This window comes from Apiotrichum porosum (assembly GCF_003942205.1).
Source record: "Apiotrichum porosum strain DSM 27194 chromosome Unknown scaffold_23, whole genome shotgun sequence".
NCBI classification, from domain to species: domain Eukaryota; kingdom Fungi; phylum Basidiomycota; class Tremellomycetes; order Trichosporonales; family Trichosporonaceae; genus Apiotrichum; species Apiotrichum porosum.
The window spans coordinates 85,775-99,654 of record NW_021167130.1 but is presented as its reverse complement, the minus strand read 5'-3'; the positions used below and the strand labels follow the sequence as shown (position 1 = coordinate 99,654).

General features: G+C 59.3%; 4 protein-coding genes across 4 annotated transcripts; 3 read left to right on the top strand and 1 right to left on the bottom strand.

Moving 5' to 3' along the window:
• Positions 1–421: 421 nt before the first annotated feature.
• EHS24_005496 (uncharacterized protein) lies at positions 422–5,590 on the top strand (the record flags this gene model as incomplete). Its single annotated transcript, XM_028621019.1, has 8 exons — positions 422–513; positions 585–1,086; positions 1,125–1,668; positions 1,706–2,227; positions 2,264–2,594; positions 2,631–3,421; positions 3,460–4,292; positions 4,343–5,590. The coding sequence occupies 8 exons, from the start codon at positions 422–424 to the stop codon at positions 5,588–5,590; spliced, it is 4,863 nt and encodes a 1,620-aa protein (XP_028471758.1).
• Positions 5,591–6,032: 442 nt separating this feature from the next.
• Positions 6,033–6,495, top strand: EHS24_005495 (uncharacterized protein; the record flags this gene model as incomplete). The annotated part of the gene is made up of 2 exons (XM_028621018.1): positions 6,033–6,266; positions 6,328–6,495. 2 exons carry the CDS (start codon positions 6,033–6,035, stop codon positions 6,493–6,495), a joined length of 402 nt encoding a protein of 133 aa, XP_028471757.1.
• A 564-nt stretch (positions 6,496–7,059) lies between these two features.
• EHS24_005494 (uncharacterized protein) lies at positions 7,060–8,881 on the bottom strand (the record flags this gene model as incomplete). Its single annotated transcript, XM_028621017.1, has 3 exons — positions 7,060–8,544; positions 8,643–8,730; positions 8,781–8,881. The coding sequence occupies 3 exons, from the start codon at positions 8,879–8,881 to the stop codon at positions 7,060–7,062; spliced, it is 1,674 nt and encodes a 557-aa protein (XP_028471756.1).
• Positions 8,882–11,153: 2,272 nt separating this feature from the next.
• On the top strand, positions 11,154–12,676 carry EHS24_005493 (uncharacterized protein; the record flags this gene model as incomplete). The annotated part of the gene is made up of 3 exons (XM_028621016.1): positions 11,154–11,428; positions 12,007–12,184; positions 12,272–12,676. 3 exons carry the CDS (start codon positions 11,154–11,156, stop codon positions 12,674–12,676), a joined length of 858 nt encoding a protein of 285 aa, XP_028471755.1.
• Between the last annotated feature and the right edge of the window lie 1,204 nt (positions 12,677–13,880).

Here is a 13,880-nt window from a genome sequence, read left to right as displayed (position 1 = left end):
GCGCGGGCGGAATGTGGTCCGCGTGGTGCTAGGTGCTATCGAAACGCCACCATCTCGACGCGGGCCGACGACTTTGGAGGCTGCCGCCGACGGGTCCATTAATCTCTCAGTGTTGCAAACATTCGTTCCATCTTCTCTCACCTCACCTATACGTCCTCCTTGGCCTCTCCGTCAGAGAGCAGTCGTGCGTACTGGGCTGTGAGAACCTGTTGAACACCACAAGCACACACACTCTCTCTCTCCCATTCCTTATCCTTCCAATCACACGCTATCGCCTTAGGCCGTCGCAGGTCCGGCACACGACCACACTGCCGCCGCGCACCTGAGCCCCGGTCCCTCGGTATCGGCGTGTTTTCCCCTTTACACATCTTGCTTCCTCTTTTCCTCCCCACCACCAACCTCTTCCTTTGTGCGCTCAGTCATGGGTGTCATGGACATAATGGGCGTCGCCCAGACTGTCTTTGACGCGGGCTACCTCGCCGACTCGGTCAAGCCCAAGGCGCCGAAACCAAAGTACGTCATTCTCAACAAACGTTCTTGAGCACCATGCTGCTGATCGTTTGTGCTTGTGCTGACTTTGACAGCCCCCCGCCATTCCTTTTGAGGCACACCCTCTTCTTCCTGCCCATCCTCGTGATTTTGTCGTCTCTCTCGCTGCTGGCCCACTACCTCTGGCCCAAGCTTGTGCGGTTCGTCAAGGGCCGCCGTCAGCCCATCTTCCTCGACGACGATGACATCCCAGACGACGAGCCAGAGCCAGAGCCGCTCCCGCCAGCTGCCTACATGCCCACACAGGGCCTGTGGGCTGACCTTCGCGCCCACCTCTCCTCGCTTCGCGTGTACGGCACTGTCATTATCGCTCTCGACGTCCTGCGTACCTTGTGTCTGTGCGCACTTCTTGCTCTCAGCATCTACGCCACCATCCAGGCCGAGTCGCCCGAGGACTCGAAGGCTGGTGACGCCGACGGTGCCGAGAGCCTCCTGGACGCGCTCAAGAAGAAGAAGAAGAACAAGAAGAAGAACCGCAACACTGTCGGCGACTACTCGAGTCTCGAGTGGGGAGAGGCCGGCGCGTGTTTCTTTTATGTGGGTGGGGAATCCCTTCCAATCACTTACCCGCTCAGCTCTACAACCTTCTCTTCTCCTGCCTTCTGCTCCGTCTGAAGCGCGACAAGTTCCGTCGCCGCCTCACTCGCCACGTCGACATCCTCCTCCTCCTGGCCTTCTGCCTGTTTGCGTACCGCGACATCTGGCCCAAGCTCACCTACTACCTGCGCCCGTCCGACCTCGACAATGCCATCACCTGGTCGCGTATTGCCATTCTCGGCGTGGCGAGCATCATCATCCCCCTGCTCCGCCCGCGCACCTACGTCCCGGCCGACCCGCTCAACCCCACGCCGCCTGAGCTCGTCCACCCGGAGCAGACGGCCGCGCCCATCTTTTACATCTTTTACGAGTTCATGACCGGTCTCGTGTGGCGCGCGTGGAAGACCACCTCGCTCCCATATGAGGACTTGCACCCCATCGCAGACTATGACCGCGCCCAGTTCCTGTACGACAAGCACATCAACACCCTCGACCCTGTCCGTCGTCGCCAGGCCGGCAAGAAGCCCCTCCACCTCTTCTGGGGCATTGTCCGGACGTTCCGCTACGAGCTCTTCATTACTTGTGAGATTTGGCCCTTGTTTCTGCACTAACTCCCCAGGTACCATGTGTTTCTTCTCTGCCGTCTTTGAGATGATCCCCACCATCGCCATCAACCAGATCCTCACGTACATCCAGACCGGCGGCGAGGGTGCGCGCATCAAGCCCATTGTCTGGATCCTCTCGCTGTTCTTCAGCCCCACCATCTCGTCCCTCGCGATCCAGTACTATGTCTTTGTCATGACGCGCTGTCTCGTCCGCGCCGAGGCCCTCCTCACCCAGGTGCTCTTCGACCATGCCCTGCGTCTCCGCATGACCGACAAGGTTGGCGAGGAGGAGGAGGAAGACGAGATTCCCGACGTTCCCGCTATCCAGATTGACGACCATGACGTCAACGTCACCAACGACGTCGACCCCGAGGTCCAGGTCGAGGGCCATGAGGTGCCCGCGTCTGCCGACTCGGAGACCACGGCCGCTGCCGACGCTGATGCCAAGGAGGCTGCCGAGCCCGCCGCACCAGGCCAGGGTATCGCCGGCAAGATTAACGTGCTCATGGCTCAGGACATTGAGACTGTTATTGAGGGTGAGCTCCCGTTCGCACATTGTAGCTGACAACCAGGCCGTGACCTTCCCCTCACCCTCGTCTACGGCCCCACGCAGCTGATTCTCTGCATGGTCGTCCTGTACAAGGTTCTCAGCTGGAGTGCCCTCTTCGGTGTCGCGGTCATGCTCCTCACCTTCCCCATCCCGGGCCTCATCACCAAGCTCGCTACCGACCTCCAGCACAAGAAGATGACCGCTACCGACGCCCGTGTCGACGCCGTCACCGAGGCCGTTGGCGCGCTCCGCATCATCAAGATGTTTGGCTGGGAGGACCGCATCAAGGCCCGTATCTCGGTCAAGCGCGAAGTCGAGCTTGATCTCACTTGGAAGCGTCGCCTCATGAACCTGTAGGTTATGGCAGAAGGATCGTGCTAACCTGCCAGGCTCAACCTCATGGTCAACCTGTTCCTTCCCGTCCTCACCATGGCCGCCTCTTTCGCGTCGTACACTCTTATCCAGAAGAGGCCCCTCACCGCTGCCACGGTCTTCACCGCCATGGTCGTGTTTGAGATCCTCAAGAGCGTCATGGGTCTGATCATTTACATGATCAGCGCGTACGTGACTGCTGGCGTGTCGCTGTCGCGTCTCAACCAGTTCCTCCGCGAGAGCGACATGATCGACGAGTACTCGCAGGGTCAGCGCGCCACCGTCTCCACTCCGGAGAAGATTGAGGCCGAGAACAACGGTCTCGTCCGCTTCAAGGACGCCACGTTTGCGTGGGGCGAGGACACTGGCAACAAGAACATTATCAACTTCCGTCTCCGTGTCCCCGACGTCACGTTCGTCAAGGGCAAGGTCAACCTTATCACGGGTCCTACGGGCAGTGGCAAGAGTACGCTCCTCAAGGCCCTCTCTGGCGAACTTCACTTTGAGCCCAAGGACGAGACCTCGTTCTTCCACCTCCCCCGTGAAGGCGGTGTCGCGTACGCCGCCCAGGAGAGCTGGGTCCTGTCCGAGACTGTCAAGGAGAACATTATCTTTGGCAACCCGTACGACGAGGCCCGGTACAAGCAGGTCATCCACGACTGTGCCCTCGAGACTGACCTCACGCTCTTTGACGACGGCGACCAGACGGAAATTGGCGAGAAGGGCGTCACCCTCAGTGGCGGCCAGAAGGCCCGCATCACCCTTGCCAGGGCCATCTACTCGAACAGTGCCGTCGTTCTCCTTGACGGTGGGTGCCCTCAACCGGCGTATGTGCTGACCCAACAGACATCTTCTCTGCTCTTGACACGCTCACGTCGCGCTTCATCATTGACAACCTCTTCCGTGGCGACCTCGTCAAGGACCGTACCATCGCGCTCGTCACTCACCACCTGCATCTCGCTGCTCCCATTGCCGCCTTCGTCGTCACCCTCGGCGAGGATGGCTCCGTCGTGAGCTCGGGTTCGCTCGACTCCGCCGCCATCTCAACCGTCAACTCGTCCGTCGACATCCTCAAGGCTGCCGAGAACGGCACCTCGACACCCGCCGAGGCAGAGGACGGCAAGCCCGACGAGAAGGCTGCCACAAAGCTCATCAAGGACGAGGAGAAGGCCGAGGGCCGCATCTCGCGCCGCGCTCTGTACTCGTTCTTTGGCACGTTTGGTGGCCCCACCTACTGGTTCATCTACTTTGCTCTACTCGTCGGTGGACAGGCCCTGGCTGCGTTCCAGACGTTCTGGCTCGGTCTCTGGGCCAAGGCGTACGAAAGGGCTTCGGACCCGGCCGACGTGTCGCCCACCTTCTGGCTCGGCCTGTACGTCGTCTGGGTCACCCTCGGCCTCGCAACCACGGCCATCTCGGCGATCATCTACTACGTCGGTGCCACCAAGGCGTCGCGCGTCATCCACCGCCAGCTCGTTGACAGGATCTTTGGCTCGTTTATGCGCTTCCTCGACTCGACGCCCGTGGGCCGTATCATCGGCCGCTTCACAAAGGACATGAAGGCCATTGACGGCCAGTTTACCGACACGGCCTGCGTCGTCGCGGACATGACCGTCGCGCTGGTCGTCCGCTTCCTCTCTGCAGTCGCGTTCATTCCCCTCTTCTCCATCCCTGCCATCGTAAGTGAAAGCTGAGGTCATTACCGCGTAGGCCACAAGCTGACATTCAGGTCATCGGTGTCATTGGCGGTATCCTTGCCGAGCTCTACATGCACGGCCAGCTCAGTGTCAAGCGCGAGATGTCCAACGCCAAGTCACCCCTGTTCTCGCACTTTGCGTCGGCTATCAACGGCATCGTCTCGATCCGCGCGTACGGCGCCGAGGAGCAGATGAGGCTCGAGGCCCGTCGCAAGGCGGACAAGTACACTCGTGCCGCCACAGCCTTTTACAACCTCAACCGCTGGGTCACTATCCGTATCGACATGCTCGGCGGCCTGTTCTCATGCCTGCTCGCCATGTTCCTCGTGTACGGCCAGCACCTCGACGCCTCGACCTCTGGTTTCGCTCTCACCCAAGGAATCGCGTTCTCGGGCGCCATCCTCTGGTGGGTCCGCATGGTCAACGAGATGGAGGTGCAGGGCAACTCGGTCGAGCGTATCGAGGACTACCTCGTCATTGACCAGGAGCCCGCATATGTCGACTCGAAGAAGCCCGCCGAATCATGGCCCGCGTCCGGCTCCATCGTCCTCGACGCCCTCAGCGCAAAGTACTCGGCCGACGGCCCCACCGTCCTCGACTGCCTCTCGCTCAGCATCAAGGCGGGCGAGAAGATTGGTATCGTCGGCCGTACCGGTAGTGGCAAGTCCACTCTGGCCCTCGCGCTCCTGCGCATGATCCCCACTAGTGGCAGCGTGTGGATTGACGGCGTGCGTACCGACAAGATCAACCTGCACGACCTCCGCACACACGTCACCATCATCCCCCAGGACCCCATCCTGCTGTCGGGCACCCTCCGCTTCAACCTCGACCCATTCTCGGAACACGACGACGCGTGGCTCAACGAAAAGCTCCAGGCTTCGGGTCTTGGCCAGGTCCGCCGTTCCGAGACCGGCACCGCCACCCCCATGCGCATCACGCTCGACACGCAGATCACCGCCGGCGGCTCCAACCTGTCCCAGGGCCAGCGCCAGCTGGTCGCTCTGGCGCGCGCGCTCGTGCGCAACAGCAAGGTCCTCATCCTCGACGAGGCCACCGCCTCGGTCGACTTTGAGACGGACGCACTCATCCAGCAGTCGATCAACAGCCTGCCCCCCTCGACCACCGTCCTCACCGTTGCCCACCGTCTCGCCACAGTCATGAACTACTCCAAGATCCTGGTCTTGGGCGCAGGCAAGGTGCTCGAGTTTGACACCCCCGACGCGCTCAAGAGCAACCCCGACAGCTACTTCTCGAAGCTCGTCCAAGCCATGGACGGCTAGGCGGACCGTGGGTGTATCTTGGTGTAATATGTTCCAGAGAGGAGACATTATAGAGAGCATTTCTCCCCCCCCCACCAGTTTTTAGCGGCAAGGAGTTTGGTTCGGATTCAACTCGAGACTATGCCCCCAGGGTGTCTCCCCGCTCGCGCACGTCTTTTCTTTTTCGTGGCGCCGTGTCCCCGCCTACGTTCGGCGGGTTCAGTTTTGTTATTTGCTTGTCCACAGTAGTACCCACCGCCTCAGATGCATGAGTTTGGATTCTCACAGGACTGTTCGTAGGTTCTGCGCGCGAGTGATGGAGGAACTGGGCTGGCAAGTGATGCGAGGATGTCAGGTCCCATCAAAGTGGCAAAACCGTCCACATTCCGGCCTCGCCTTCCTACCCCACTTTCATCAATCCCCCTCCCTTTCCACCATCTTCCTTGTCCACCCATATCGCATCATGGCCCCCCAGCCCGCTGTCAAGACACCCAGAGGTAAACCACCTCGCGACAAGAGGGAAGCCGCCATCAAGTACAACGAACGCCGCAACTTCCGACGCCGCATGGCCCGCGTCGAGTCTGACAACCGCCGAGCCGCGGCCATGGAAGCGGCCAAAGTGGACCACATCACCAGCGCAAAACCACGTACACCACCCGTCCACATGGGCCGGGACTACTGGAAGAACAAGTCCAAGGTGAGCTGGTGGCGACTGACGCGACTGACCTGTCCACTTTCGTCGCTGATGTGTTCCAAAGCACCTGGAGAGCAAGCTCAAGGACAAGCACGTCTTCCCCATCATGTGCGATGGCTGTATCGAGAAGGGTGTGAGCGAGTGCTTCCGTGAGCGTGGTGGCAAAAAGCGCAAGTGCATGCTTTGCGGCAACAAGGCCTGTTCGCATCACATCAGAAAGTCTCAAATGTAATCATGACATCCATGTCATCCAATTGTAGAAGCAGAAGGCTTTCGTGTTTGGCGCGTACAGGCATAGTTGACCACATATAGGACCCTGCCTGCCACTACTGGTGGGTTATGCAATCCCCTGGCCGTGCTGTAGTATGTGGCTCACATGAACCCAACTGGGGATATGAGCCGATCACGATGCCGCTCAGCTCCAACGTGTAAGAATGGAACCGGCTACCTCTCCTGTGGTAGAGGGAACATACTCAATTGCCAGGTCCTGGCCATCATGGGTGTTAGGTCTCCGGTGAGATATCATTGGATGGTGGCGGGAATGCCTGTCCGGGGGGTTTTACGATCGAGAGCCCTCAAAAGCGAAAATGAAAACAAATCAGTTAAAACCCATTGTGAGCTGCCGTAGACTCAACGTAGAATCAACCAGTCCATTCATTAAAAGCCTATGCTGCTACTGGCCGGGACAACCTTGCTAACCAAACAACTACTCGACAACTTGGGAGAAACCCCTTTACTCTAAAATCTCCCAAACACCTAACCACCGCCCGTGTGATACAACCCAACCACGACTTTTTTACACCTCGGAAACCGTGACGTCGGTGAGGTCCTTCTCCTCGACGGGCGAGCGGCGGCGGAGCTCGCCGTTCTTGTCGGCCGCGCCGTCGCGCTGCCTGTTGACGCCTCCGGCGTACGTCTCGACCTCGTCCTGGGACCACTCCGCGAACTTGAGCCCCTTGTTCTCGAGGTAGCTGGTCTGCGGGAAGAAGCGGGCGAGGAGGTAGTACGTGAGGCCGGCACCGGTGCCCGATGTGATAAAGGCAAAGTAGAACGAGCGCTGGACGCCGATGCTCACGTCGAGCTTGCCCATGTTGTTAAGGAAACCGGCAAAGTTGATTCCGATGCCGACGAGGTAGGCGACGACGGCACGCCAGTTGATACCGTAAGTGTACCAGAACTTGCCGCTGCGGTCGGCCGTGTACAGCCACGCGAGGTCCATGCGGCCGCGGTTGATAATGTAGTAGTCGACAAGGAGAATGCCGGTGATGGCGAACAGGAAGATCTGGTACGAGGCGAGGAACGAGATGAAGACGCCGGCCGAGCCCAGGAGGTACCACGGGTTGATGGCGATGGTGAGGATCTGGCAGATGGCGAACGCACGCTTCATTGAGATGTACTTGGGGAGGATGGCCGAAATGTCGTTACCGGCAGGGAGGACGTTCTCGAACGCACACGAGAAGAGCGACGAGTAGGTGAAGCCGAGAGCGATGAAGAAGGCACCCGCACGGTACTTGGCAGAGTACGAGTCGGTGAGCATGCGGTCGAGGTAGGTGAGTGGGTTCCAGATGAGCTCGCCGTAGGTCTTCCTTGACGACGCGGCCACAATGTTGCCAAAGAGGGAAACAATAAAGTTGGACATGGGGAACCCGAAAAGCTGGCCAAAGATGGGGTCCGAGGGCTTGGTAGCGTTACGTTGCCAGTCGGAAGCGTTGGACGCAAAGGTTGAGCACGACGCCGCCGAGAGGAGGGTGAAGCGCGCAATGAGCCACACGCGCTCCGAGCCGTGAACAGTGGACTTCTCCTTGAGGATGTCGGACACACCGCCCGAGTGAACGATAGCCATGGCAAGCATGGCGCACGACGAGATCACGTAGGCAGCGAGCTTGATGTGGATCAAAATACGCCACTTGGGCACAGACAGGAAGAGGATGGCGGATAACAATGCCCAGAAGATGACAAAGCCCATCATGTTGGCCGTGTCGAGCGCTGATGAAGCGGGCATCTTGTTTGGGATCCTGGCAGCCGAGGGCCAGATGCAATGAATCATGATGTAGATACCTTGGCCACCGGTGACGCAGTTGACACCGTTCCACACGACGGCACTCATGGCACGGTTGAAGGCGGGCCAGAGACCACCAAAGACGCCCCAAGAGCTACGGGCGTAGACAGGGAAGGAGATGTGGTAGACAGCACCGGCACGACCATTGAGGACCATAAACATGGCGATAATCAAGTAGCCAAAGAAATTGACAAGGAGACCGTCCCAGATACTGAGACCGTACTGTTAAGTGTCAGCTACAAATTGAAGGGATGTTTTGAGTGGATTGGAAAAATGAACATTTCATGTCCTTTTTGTGTCCAACCATGTCCGCCACTCACACCAAGATAAGTTGCACCGCCCGTCCAGTTAGCTACTGTTCCGACAGCACTAAACCAGAATATCGTGAACGTCCAGAAGTCCCAAGTACTGATGTTGTGTGAGCACAAGGTCCGTCATGGGGGGACAGCATAACTCACCGGTTCTCAAGTGGGATCGGCAGCAGATCGTCGTTTTCCAAAGCTGCTTCACGCGACGGTGCGCCTTTGACTTCAAGGGACGGAAGACTGAACTTCTTCATTGTAGAGCTTGAGAGATGGGTTGTGCGAGGAGGGGGTGAGATGGGTGGTAATGGGCAGGACGAGACGTCCTTGACGGGTTGTGGGGGGGATGGGCGATATGATGTTCCTCTTCACCGCGGATGTGCCCAGACTTATATGCAGACAAGGAGCGCACTACCAAGCCAACCGTGCGGCAGGCGAGTGCGGGGCTGGCTGATCCGCTGGCCGGCCTGGCTGGGCGCGTACCGGGATATGGTGGCCTGCGCTGCCGAACTCTGTTCGCTGGCCAGAGCAGTGGCGCCGTCATTTGGGACCTTATCGCACCATGCTATCACTTGGTAAAAGGGTGCTGCGCCCGGGGTTGCCTACTCTTCCCTCTCGTGGATCCTAACATGTGCTCTTCACGAACGACACAGACTGGCTTACCGGGGAAATGGTTCATGACCTGCCGGGGATTGCCGAGCCACACACCGCCGGCAAATTGGGCACCGCGTGGTGCAAATGATAGCAGATGCCAAGCCCACTGCGGGTGCCCTGTTGACCCAGCAGGAGGCGTTGTGCTCGTCCCTTGCAGCAGCTCTCTTTTTTCGGTGCAGCACCGAGGTTTGGTTGGAAGGGCAGATGGGCTTGGCACGACTGCGGAGGGGGCCGAATCCTCAGCTGTCCGGCGGAAGTGATGGTGAGAGGGGCATAACAGCATCTGCTCTTGACATCTTCAGGACAGTATCACAAGATAAAATCGACCCAATGAGCAGGGGCCTGTCGTTGCCCCTGGTGATCGCCGAGCACTTGGTTGGTGGAAGACACAGACGGACTGAGACGACTCGACACGGGGCAGCGAGGAGATACATATCGAACAGAGCCGTGCCTCCTTCGTGATCCGTGCGACGTCTGCCACCTCCTCACGAATGCCTATCGCCAACAGTCACGGAGGGTGAGGGTGGAAGGCGGTTCGCATCCGCGGGCAGTACGAGGCACCATCCGCGACCCACAAGACACTAGGTTACAAGCTAGCCTTCCCGCGTGAGCCTGCCAACAGATATTTGGCATGCGAGCTCAGAGATGAATGACCTACACGGCATGACTCAAGCATGTGGCGGTCGACTTCTGCCACACGACTCACTCTGTGGCGCCTCGCACTACTCTAGTCACCTGCCCAGAATCTCTGCAGCACACCCACCGCAACATGCGTGATACGGCCGTCGGAATGCCACAAGATAAAACGGACCCCGAGATACTATTCAGCTATCAAGGACATGTATCGGCGATGTCGACGACGTTCAAGACCGTTCGGCGTACCCTTGGCGACGTCTGATCCGATGAGAACGGATCTCGAGGCAGTCTCCCCGGCTGTCTCCACAATCATCAGAACACCGACCGTTTGTTATCCTAGCATCTATGGAGGCCCCACGAACGTACAAAGCATTCTCCTGTCTGTCCCATGACGTGCTTATGGTACGGTGGTCCGACCCCATCGGACCTCCGCACCGCATGTGACATATCTGATCTCGAAGCGCACGGCGATGCTTCTACGAAAGCGGAGGTGCAGGCGGGTGCGAAGGTTCTCTTCGTATAAGGGGGTCATTGACAATTGGTCCTGCAGCGACTTGACACGCTCGCACCATGTACGCAGCATGCATGTGTTCACCTGTGAGTCGATGGTGATCGCCCATGGACAAGGATATTACAGTGTTTCGCCGAGAACCAGCAGCCTGCCACGGGGGGGGGGGGCCTTCCCTTGGCAGGGATCGCAGCACGCCTCGGCCCTTGTGGCGGCCGCATCACCTGGTCCCACCGACGATGGCAGCACGCTGCACCAGCATCAGCGCTTAACGAGATAGTGAGAATAGCCGCCGACACGTCTGCCGAGTCGAATCACGGCGCTCGTGCATGTCGTGGTTGGCCAGAGACAGGCAAGGGCCGCGGAACCCGTTCGGCTGGTCGACATGGGGTGGGCTATCCGTTCTTCCAAACCGCCGGCGTTGCGGTTCTTCTGGCACTGCAGACGGACGATCGGCCAGCACCGATCGGTGGTATCTGGTATGTGCTGTGTGTTGCTGTACATATGCGACACGACGTTTTCGTCCTTTTCTTCTCTTTTCCCTAAGCTCTTACTCTTCGAGTCCAGTTGCATACGCGCTGCATAGGGCATAAACACCCCACACTCACATTTTGTCCACCTCGTTATTCACAGCCCTCCCTCCCTCCCATCGCGTGTCTTGACCCCCCATCTCCAGCCAGGCATTAGCTACCACCCAACCAACCGCTATTTACAACAACAACAATCTCACTATGGCCGCCGTCATCAAGTTCACTCTCCCAACCGCGCGTCTCGACCACGACCCCGAGATCTACCTGACGTACGACCCGACCATCTCGCGCCCCACCGAAGACCTCAGCCTTTCGCTCACAGACCTGCGACCTGAGCTCGAGGGAGTCGTACCGGCTGTCGCCGTGGCCGACCAGCTCAACAAGCGCGGATTCGCAGTGGCCAAACATACGAGTGGACACCTCGATGGCCTGCCGCACGTGGAGGGGACCAAGCTGTATCTGGCGGAGACTGCAGAGTGAGTGTAACGTGCGAATACATCAGTGTGTAGGTGTTCTGGATATGGGCCCAAGGGTTCGGTCGGTGTCATCCATCCGAAGATAGCACTGCTGTTCACTCTGGTCCACCAGTCTGCGGTGTCACTGCCTCCTCCACATTCCATTCTTGGCCTTCTGCTCTCCCTACCACGTTCCCCGCAGCGCTGGGCGCAATGACGACGGCATCTGCGGACCGTATCTCTCGCGATGGCGGACCACATTCCTTCATGGCTCCACCCAACGACACAGCGTGCCTGTGTCACTTGGGAGACCACCCACCCACGTTGGTTGACAAGATCAGCGCCGAGGTGCTCGGCGCTGCGCAAGGCAGTGTACTTGCACAAGTGGACGCCGAGGCCTTATCTCGCGCTCCACTCCACTGCGGCCGCTATCAAGATCACATTCCTTGAATGTCAGGGAGAGGGATCCCCCAAGTCCTTCCCTGCGAGTCTTGACGGACCCCCTCCACCCACATCTCACACACGTGCCCCGACCGACCGACCCCACCCACCTCGCTGCTTAACTACGCCATCCCAATCCTAAGCTGACATGCGTGCAGGCTCCTGCGGACCCAACTCGGATGTACGCGCGTGATTGCGTGGAACTCTGTGTGCCGCAAAAACGACGCGAGCGTCGAGCTCAAGGACGTGCCCAAGCAGAAGGGGCCCGAGGAAGGGTTCGTCCCGACCGAGCGCAAGCAGCCCATTGCGGGCGTGGCGCATGTGGACCAGGACGAGGTGAGTGTGGGGGGGGGGGGGGGGGGGGGGACGGGAGGCGAATGGAGAAACGTAAGGTATCGGTGACTGTGGACTGACAAAACGCAGGTCTGGGGAGCCGAGCTCGTCGACAAGGCCACGGGCGGGACGGCGTACGTCCGCGCGCAGATTGTCAATATCTGGCGCCCGCTCAGCGGACCAGTGACCAACGCGCCGCTCGCCATGCTGGGCTTTGGGGATATTGGACCCGACGACCTCTCCAAGCACGCGAGCATGTTTGGTGTCGGCATGGACCTGCACCATTCACAGGGCCAGCAGTGGGCGTACATCCACCACCAGCTGCCTGACGAGGTCATCTACCTCAAGTGTTTCGACTCGTTCCAGGGCAGCGACGGCAGTGCGCTGTACTGCGGCCATGTGGCGGTCGAGATTGACGATACGCCAGGTGTGGACCCGGACAAGGTCGTGCCCAGGGAGAGTGTCGAGGTGCGCCTGGTCGCGCTGTGGGAGTAGGGAGTAGGACGAGTTCAACTGAACTCTTATTCGGTAGAATCCTAGATTGCGATGCAGCAGTACACTTGACCGACAGCGTGAACTATCGCTCGACTCGTCGCCACAATGATCCGTGCGTGCGAGGGGGGGGCAGGGTGGTTGAGACGGCTGTGCAGGGAGAGGGTTAGCTGATACAGAGGGAGGAGGAAACATGGGCGTCCACTCCTGCCTGCCACAATCGGGCCGCCGTCCATCTCTTTCTGGTTTCTGTGGACCGCGTCACCCAGTGTGAGGCAGCCCAACTGCAGGCTGCATGTACCAGGTGCCAGAAGGCTGACCGACCAGCCAACCGAGCTGGAGCACATGTACTGGAAGACGCACAATACACTCGCTGTGAAACACATCCACTCTGCGCGTGGTCTGTGGCGGCGGCACGGTCAGCTGTGTCAGATGTGGTTGTGGTTTCCAAGTTCCGGCGCGCGCCGCGCGGCGTCGGATGCTGCTGACAAAGGCTGGCTAATGAACGATGCCTCGCTGTGGCAACTGTGGCCTCTGCTGGGTCCAAAAAAAGTTGCACTCCACCCACACTAGTGCACCCACTTGTGGCGAGCCGGGGGGGCGAGGAGGCGCGTGCGTGCACGCCTCCGAGATGTGTGGCGTCCTCGCCGTGGCTGGCAGGCAACAACATAATGTTCCGGCCAACCGGACCGCAAGCACCAACGCAGCGTGGTGGCTGCGTAGGCTACGCCATCGTCCACAAGCCCCAGAAGCGGTGGGCGCCGGGAGGCGTAGTCATTTTGAACAGAAGACTGTGCGATTTCAGAACGCGAGGAACAGAAAAAAAAAGTTGAGAACGAGCAGTGGGTTGCGTTATGCCGAGGTGCGTCCACTGGGATGTTGCAGCTTCCGCCACCGTGTCTCTGACGTCTCTGACGTCTTGGCTCGATCGCTCTCGCTCATGCGCACCCGAGTAACAAGAGTCCTCTCGAGCCGTGTTTTACAGTCAGTTGCGCCTCTTTCGGTGCCATTGGGCGTTTTGGGCGTCCAGTCAGTCATTTGTGCGCGGTGTGTCAGAAAATACCTCACGCTTGAGGACACACGCAAACGCAGTTCGCAGCCTGTTGCAGGCACGACCCGCACAATGTTCGGTGCGGATTTGTGGAGTGCCATGCGCCATGGTCGACGGCACGGCGCCAGGAGGCGTTTTGTGGCAGGGGCCTGAGAC